Here is a 9,190-nt window from a genome sequence, read left to right on the forward strand (position 1 = left end):
GGATGCTTTAAGGATGCTTTGGCTTTAAATTGCTATAAAAAAAGGTTTTGAAGAATACCAAAGTGAAGCCATTTTCAAAGTGAATTTGTGTGAAGCAAAGCTAGAAGATGGACAGACGCTGTAACCAGCCATGAGAAAACTGAAAACTGTATTTTGTGTAAATAATGCCTGAAGGTTGATTTGTTGCTACGGAAACTTGATGTGTTTGTGTAATACAATAAAAGGTCATGGATGCATTGGGGTCCCTGTCTCTACTCATTTCATTCTGTTGTCAAAGTTGTCAAACTTTGGATTTGAACAAATGTACATTTTTTATACATGCATTTATTTTCAGTAATTTTTCAGTATTTTCAGTATTTTATCCCAGTCAGTACAGCTGTGGATCCAGAGACTAATCTGGGAACACTGGGTAAATTTAACAGGCAGGGGACATCAACCAAAACCACCGAAAGTACAGCCATGAGTACAAATCACGAATGTATGTGATGCATTGATTGTCACGACATGATTTTGCACGTGTGCTAAAGGGGAAACAGGAGAACTGAACTGTCTGGAACATCTGCAGCACTGGCCCACACAAATGCTTACCTCAGTCACACACATTTTATCCTCCATTGATACTGTTTGGAGTCCCAGCACAAGGACATATCTTTCACTATACTTTTCACCCCTTAATTGTATTTACTCACCCGGACCCTTACACACACTAGTGTTGGAAAGTGCATTGCATTTCAGTTTGGCATTACTTCAGCACAGTGATAAATGTAATGCAATGCTGCATGCCATTTACTCCTGACACAAGTTTCATTTTTTAAAAAAAAGCAGAAATCACATAAAGAAAGGTTTAACTTTTCAGTGTGGAACATTTTCACCATATCGCTGTTACAGTTTTTGTATTGCGTTTCACTCCGGCGTTGGAGCCGAGGATATTATCGAACAGAAACAAAAAAACATCAATGTCATGCAGTACTGCTTTTTATTTGCAAACAAAGTAAAGCAACACAAAAACAGCATGACTTAATAAAATATGCTGCATTGCTTTCCAAACAAACCTTTCAGGCTAAATTCAAGTGTTTAAATTCACACATAAGCACTGAAACTTTTTTGTGATGCACACTCCAAACACACTACAGCATTTCACTACATCTTTGGAGGGATTTTAAACACCATAAATATCTCAGTGCACGTAAAAGTATCATTAAAAAACAACTGTGAAAAAGAACCATCAGTGAAAACCAAACAACGTTTATAAAAGACCCCAGCCTTGATAACTACCAACACATCCGGATCATCTCACTACAAATACAGTAAACCAACATTTGCAATGCATAAAATGGGAAGAATTACTAATACAAAGTATGCATAAAAATATTTCACTGGGTTATCGTAATGATGAGCAGATTGTGCGTGTTCAGCTGGAGCCTACAGTACTAGATTTGTCAACTGCATAGCTTAGGAACTGAAAAAAGCTTTCCTTCTGAACCCATCACAGTGAATACAGGGTTAAAGTGCTTACATAATCGCAGTGAAAGGCAACAGCTCCCATGTGCTGGTTCACGCACACACATGTGCACACACTCGAGACATACTTATTAATATTCATATCGCATATCAGTGACCAGCTTCATTTGACAGCATGATTCATGCTAACCACTGCAAGGAGGAAAAAGCTGATTCAAATCTTTTATTGATGTCAAACTCACCCTTAGCCTTAGCCTTGAAAGAAAATCCTTCAACCTGTTCAGTCTTCATCCGATAACTTAAACACACCTTCAAATTCCCTCTTTTTTTGGACTGCAAGCACTTGTCCTACTTAGTCATGCGATTATCACAAGTTAAATAAATAAAACACTGGAAACTTTAAAATGACACGCACATCTCAGTCATACATCAACATCATTTAACATGACAGCATTTTAAAACCTGCCAAAACCACATCATTCTGTTTTAAAACATCAAACCTACTTTAGCTTCCACTTTTTAGCTACAGGGAGGGGGAAATCAAAACAGCTTTGAAAAGCTTGTGATTGCAATCACTAGGTGTGAAGTACACTTCAGTAGCCCTGATCATATTCTGTACAACCAGACACACACACACTCCTTATTGGTGTGCGAATAAGAGCCAGCAGAACCGCTGCAAGCTGGGTGTGTAGCACAAGGTTAGCTAGATGGAGTTCGATGCAGGATTACAGCAGAGACTTTGACGATCAGATGGGTTTGTATAGCAGAGAGGTGACGTACTTCTTCTTATACCTGTGAGTCGCACTGAGGACCATCACACCATCCTAAAGAAACATTGGCAGATGCAGAAAGTTAAAGAGACTGACAGAGTAGACACTATTTTTATTTACAATATGCATTTATACACTTAGTGTCATATTCAGAATCAGCCACTTTAAGTTTAAAAAGAAACCTCAATACTTATGCTGAAAAGTTTTACTTTTCACTCTCTTACCTTTATTGAGAGTGCATACAGATGGTTGAGCATGACGTGGTTGGGTTCAGGCAGCAGAGCAGGATCACACTGTATTACAAAACATATTAAAGAGGATCAGTCGCAATATGATGTAAATTGTAAGAACGGATTAACTCATGCTTTGTTGTTAGCTCACTGAAACGTTGGTGTCTTTATTGAGGATGACTTCAAGGAGGTGAGGAGGAAGGATGGGCGGGGCCTTAAAGCGCTCTTCTGGTCGGAACATGTACATTTCCTGTCCGTAACCACCGGGAGGAGAGCTGGACAGATCTAAAGAAGAAATGACTTCCTGTTAAGAGACAGAGCTTGCTTCTAAAATGTTGACTGCTACACTGATACACCAACATGCTAAGACAGTCGCATTTACTGTGGTTTCATGATGGAAGATGAACTAGAGCCTAGTGTGTTTTTTATTTTTAAATGAGTGGTGAGAAAACATTCTATGGGGATTTGCCTTTATAAAAATCTGCCTTTTAATATTTTGCGGTTACTTAATTTGCCTGGTGTGCTTTAAAACACAAAACATTCAGGTGATGCAAATCTCAGACCAAATCAGTTCGGCATATGACAAAACCACGGCATTAACACTTCTTACCAGAGGTGTCTGAGCACTCGAGAGAGTCCACCTTCAACGCATCAAAAACCTCAAAGTCAGATTTCTTCACCTCGATCAAATTGTTGATGGTTCCCATTTGACTGGTCACAACCGGCTGTGGAATAAAAGACTCATTATTTCATCTGAGACCCAACTGTTTGTTAGTGTTTGTTCCACAAGTAAAAGTTGAACTGTTATGACTTTTGTAGATATTTTTAGGAGGAAGTAAGAAAGATGTCTAATGCAGTGTTATATATTAAAAGTATAAAATAATAATGCGGAAACAGCTCATTATTTAAGTTCCGGGTTTAAATGTGTTTTACCTTAGATGGATCGTGAAGCCACTGGCCATCAACAAAGAACTTGTACTGATGTTCACCCTCGGGCAAGTCCAGGATCGCAACAAAGTCATTGTGGCTTTTGTGGAGAAAGAAAATTGATTAGTATGGAAGGGTCTCTGCTTTAACAGTGTGATTATGTAAACACTAAAACACAACAGATTGTGCATACATGAGATTACTGTGGATGGTACCACTGAGAAACCATGAAGATCGCTTGGACTGTGATTAATACAATCCCTTTGGCTATGATGGCTTAGGACTAAAATTGCTGTGATAGCATTAAGACTGCAATTACCACAAAGAATGAGAGGCTGATAACTTCAGCAAAATAGACTTCCTGTTAAAACTAAAATTGTTATTTTTTCTGGTTGCACAAGTAGAACGCTTTAAAAAGGGAAATTATATATAACTGCACTATTAGGTGTTACCCAGATGAGGATAGGTTCCATTTTTGATCCTGTTTCCTCTCACAGTTACTTCCTTATATCATCTCAGAAATTTTTTCCTTACCGCTGTCATGCCAAGCTTGCTAACTGTGGATAATTTTATACCTTTAAAATTTACACCGTCTGTAAAGCTGTTAAAGGCACTATATGGAGAAAACTGAATTGACTTGAGCTGTAAAAGGAAAATAGGGAGTGATTCAAAATAGGGAAACCTGACACAGTAACTACACTACATTTTTCTAACACATATAATGTACTTTATTCTTCTTACATCACAGTAATGTGCCAACATTTTCATAGTACTACCTTTTATTAAGTGGGATCTTGGTGTTCCAGTTGTCAAAGGAGCCAGAGATATAGACGTCCTTCCCTCCTCCTGCCCAGCGGATCACAGTTGGACGCTCCTGGTGGCTAGTTTTCACCAGGTCATTCAAATCTGGAGGCAAATCCTTCTCTACTGGAGCCTAAGAGAACAGATCAAACTAATTCTTGCTCTGTATGGACTTTTCAGAAGACAATGTTCAACAACATGTTTCTAGTGGAGATGAGCCGGATACTCGGCTAAAACGAGCATCCGGTACGGATAAAGCACTTCTGCCGAGTACGAGTATTATACGAGTAATACGAGTCAATATCTGTGCTCAGATTGAATGAAAATCATCATTGGGTATCTGATTGTGTCAGCGTTCTGTGATAGGCTAGTCACAGCGCCCCTCCCCTACACACATACAGATGTATTGTGTTGCTGTGTGTCGCTCTGCTCACTCACAGTCAATATGGGGTCAGAATTGTTTCGTTATTCTGAATAAATATACTATGATCCGCAAATAAATATAAAGAGTTTCACAAATATTTTTTTAAGCAAACCGTAAATATATGTTACAAATTTCACAAAAAGAAATGAAATTCACAAACAAATAAAATGGGATTTGCAAATAAAAAAAAAAAATTATAAATATATATTTAATTGTATTTATTTGTGAATGGCTTCCTGCTCATTTGTGAATCATGTTCTGTGCATTTGTGAATCACTGCACGCATTTGTGAATTGCGTTCTGTGCATTTGTGGATTTGTGGTGCTTGCTTGGTAGAATGCGACTCGCATTGTGTCTCTGCCTGTCGGAGATTTTTTTTCTTCTTTAAACCTTCAGCTGTCTCTAACCTGTAACCAGACACTGAGTGTCTGACACGTTTTTGCTGTATTTCATAAAAACATAAAGGTAGTAAGCTAGTGTTATAAATATTACAAATTAATTATTAAGCTACACACACACACACACACCTGGTGTGGAAATAAAAAAATAAAAAAGAACCACACTGATCAAAAAATTAAAAGTTAAAAAAGAAAGTTATGTTGTTCATTACATTTTACTTCATAATTGCACTGCATTGTTTTGTTTTCATTGTTGCAAAACTTGTTCTGTAATATAGTTCGTTTGCTATCGTGATCAAAACCATTGACCTGAAGCTCAATCCTGATGCTGTCCTGTAAATATTTTTCTAATCAGCAATAAATATAACAATTTCTGATCAACCCATATCAATTGCATGCTTAAAATAACATACCGGTTAAAGCCCCGCCCATTTCAAGACAAGCCCCGCCTACTTCTGGGTTAGGCCCCACCCACTCCGAGTACAGATACAGATACAGATAATTCATATGGTTAACAGATACAGATACAGATACAGATAATGCTGTACTCGCTCATCCCTAGTTTCTAGCATTATCTGTGCAGGGATTTCAAACCTGCTTTTTTATTAGATTAAGGCGTACATAGATCCTGGATTACAAAGGTAGCACGCAACACATTCATGGAAAACCATGAGTTACAACAACTCTTTATTTATTATTTCAAATCCTGCTAAGAGTCTTGAGTAACTGGGTCATGCATGTTGCTTGGAAAGAAACACTGCAGTACTTGTTTTCATTTCTATACCTTTACTTCAGGGCCGTGTGTATTAAAGATGTTAGGGTCATCTGTGCTGTCCACCATCTTGCTGGGTTCATGGTCTTTATGGACAACACCGTCTGAGCGATGGGCTTTTGGTACATGGCGATCTGTGGCTAGACGGTCACTGGTATTGCCCATAATTCAAAACAGAGAGACGCCTTTTCCTGCACAGGATAATAAAGAATTCAAAGGGTTGCACAAAATGTTCAAGCAAATAAAGATTGGTGTAAACTTTACCAGGGAAGAAAAGTGTCATAAGTGTGAAGTGGAAAGAGCTTTGAGAAATGTTTGGTGTAAATTGTTCAAAAAAGGTGCTACAATCCTGGCTTCAAAATCTTAGCTAATTCTGAGCAGCATCCACCTGCCAAAACACAGGTCGAGCTGTTCAAGCTGGTAAAGGAAATAATTTCCGAAAATTACAGCTACTAATTCCACATGGTAGACCGATTCGCATTAAGAAACCAGCATAACATTTACGCAAATCAAAAATATCAAGCACATGCTCAATTCTGGCAGGATTATGCAACTTGGGAAATAATTCTACCAGCTGCCAAAGATGATCTACCAGTTTGACCAGCATGGCTTGTCTTTTGTGTCTGTTTTCTCAGCAATCAATATGGACAAAATAAAAAACAATCATGTCTCTTTACATGTAAACAGTTCATCTTACCAAAATAAATGTCTTTCAATCTTTTACAATTACAATCTTTGCCATTTGATAAAGGACATATAACGTCCTTTATCTGATATATGATCCATTATTCACTGGCATCAGCCTGGTAATGATGATAATTCTGGGTATCTGCTCAGTGCCATCTCTAGTAAGGAGGTAACAATGAAAAGTTTGCATTCAGTTGTGCATTTCCTAAACTACTGCTAATGCCATGCAAATCCCCATGAAACAGCATGAGAACAGGAATTGATTCAGTATGAGCCACGTATTCAGCACGATTCAGTGCTCAAATGATGAACAAAGATGGAGTTGCATTCTCAATTAGCTTGAAGTAGCAAAACATTGCACCACAATTACACAGATAACAATTATTCAACCAGGGAAAAGTGTGTTATTTAGGTAGTTGAAGCGCACATCTTTCTACATTTAAATAAACAAAAATCACCTTATTGTACTAAAGCTTGCAGTTATTTAATGTTACTATCCTTCTAAAATTCATACACTGGACAATAGAGTACATAGTGTATTGTGTAATTGCACAGTGTACAGTCATTTGGGACTCCAGGACTTGCAAACTCATTTGCTGCATAGTCAAAAGTATGTATTTTACAGCATAGAGTAAGTCGTGCAATTGGGAGGCAGTACTAGTCTTGGGGGCGGGACCTATTCATTCAAAGTGCTTTAATTGGATGACCACAACAACTACTACATGGATGAGTCATCAAAAATTGTTAGCATTTAACCTCAGACGAAGCTATATAGAATGCAATATATAAAAAGCAATATCTAGATTTCTAGAGAGTCTATCAAATTGGTGTCTGTAACACTAAATGACAGGTTTAAAAAGCTCTCAAAGACTAATTTTGATTTCACAGGCAATTTTACATTTTTAAATCGTTTTTTAAATTTACATTGTCATTTCACAGACACTTTTAGCTAATGAAACTTGTGGTCCAGCAGTGGCAACGTGGCGATGGAGGGATTTAAAAACATAACCTTCTGGTCAGTAGCCAACACAATTTACAAAATAAATGTACATTTCCAGCACGTAGCAGACATCCTTATCATCCAGAGCGACTTACATTATCTCATTTTTAAACAAATGAGCAATTGAGAGTTAAGGGCCTTCTTCAGAGCCCCAACAGTGGCAGCTTGGTGGACCTGGGATTAAACTCACAACCTTCTGATTGGTAGCTCACACCTTAATCTCTGGGCAAACACATGCCCACATTCATAAGCCATATGCATAAATTTGCATAGGAAACCCTGGTAAAAGACCATGAAAGGCTTCTTGTGATCATGTTATTACAAACACGGCTTCTCACGATCATGTTATTACAATTTGGAGATTTCAGTCTTTAAAAGATGTTATTACAGGATGCAGTGGGTTAAGGTCTATCTGTAAGGTCCAGAAGTAGCAACATGGCGACGGAGGGATTTGAACACAGAACCTTCTGGTTAGTAGCAACACACGCTTTACAAAATAAATTTACATTTCCAGCATTTAGCAGACACCCTTATCATCCAGAGTGACTTAAGTTATCTCATTTTTATATAAATAAGCAATTGAGGGTTAAGGGCCTTCTTCAGGAGCCCAACAGTGGCAGCTTGGTGGACCTGGGATTGAACTCACAACCTTCTGATTGGTAGCTCAACACCTTAATCACTAGTCTACCACATTTTCACATTCATAAGCCAAAATATAACCCCAGAACTAACACGCCTTCTCATGATCATGTTATTACAGTTTGGAGATGTCAGTCTTTAAACACGTTATTAACAGTTATTTTAGTGTTACACAAATTCACTGAAACATTTCTGACCTTCCTGACTGGAAGGTCAGTGAACAGCCAATATTACTGGTCTGTTTGTACCTGAGGTGAAGATGGATTAAATCCCATTCCTTCGTGTAAATACAAGTTTGTGTGAGTGTGAATTAATGAATTTATGAAGTTAATGAAATGTTCTCGCTGTACAGAACACAGATACACGTATTGCTGATGAATACAGAGAAACACAACAGGTACTTTGCTAATCAACCCTTTACAGTTAGCAGCTGTCATTAAACCTAACGGAGACACACTAACCCAGCTCCACTTCTGACACAAATACACTACATATGACATCCAACAAAAGCACATCTCATCTTAATCAGCCCTGAATGTAAACACTAGCACTGACCGACGTGCAAAGAATTTTAGCAAACACTTTAGCTAACGTTATTTTAATGAGCTTTTGCTCATGATACTTTTCGGACTAGGGGGGGAAAGAGTTAACAACTCAACAAATGTGTTTAATTTATTTTTTAAGAGCGAAAAAGACATTCCGCACACAGTCTCACCTCAAAATCCGGGATTTACTTCTTTATTTTCTGCTCCAACTTTAAAAACATTCTTGACTTTCACTCGATATCTACGGCATGCCGGATGTCCAAAATAGAAACCGTACTGAACGCGTTTTAATCCTGCACTCAGTATGACGAGTTCATGCCAGTTCCTTACTTCTTCTTTATATTAATTTCATTATTTCAGCTGGTGGACATCGAAATTATGATAAGTGATGTACTTAGGCTTTAGCTATTTATATATTTGTGTAGTCTAAATTATTCTAAATATTAATTCAGAAAATGCCAATCACATGCTAACGTTTTTATTCCTCTGCTATTGGCCAATGACTGTTTTGTCCCGCCCCAACCCCCCTGCTATTG

General features: G+C 37.9%; 1 protein-coding gene across 1 annotated transcript; it reads right to left on the reverse strand.

Annotated features, from left to right (window-relative positions):
- Positions 1 to 959: 959 nt before the first annotated feature.
- prkab2 (protein kinase, AMP-activated, beta 2 non-catalytic subunit) lies at positions 960 to 8,965 on the reverse strand. The gene is made up of 8 exons (XM_060870865.1): positions 8,825 to 8,965; positions 5,796 to 5,974; positions 4,165 to 4,322; positions 3,395 to 3,488; positions 3,072 to 3,186; positions 2,613 to 2,746; positions 2,456 to 2,524; positions 960 to 2,285 (listed from the first exon to the last, which is right to left on the reverse strand). Exons 2-8 carry the CDS (start codon positions 5,946 to 5,948, stop codon positions 2,208 to 2,210), a joined length of 801 nt encoding a protein of 266 aa, XP_060726848.1. The 5' UTR covers positions 5,949 to 5,974; positions 8,825 to 8,965; the 3' UTR covers positions 960 to 2,207.
- Positions 8,966 to 9,190: the final 225 nt, after the last annotated feature.

This window comes from Tachysurus vachellii, chromosome 1 (genome assembly GCF_030014155.1).
Source record: "Tachysurus vachellii isolate PV-2020 chromosome 1, HZAU_Pvac_v1, whole genome shotgun sequence".
NCBI lineage: Eukaryota > Metazoa > Chordata > Actinopteri > Siluriformes > Bagridae > Tachysurus > Tachysurus vachellii.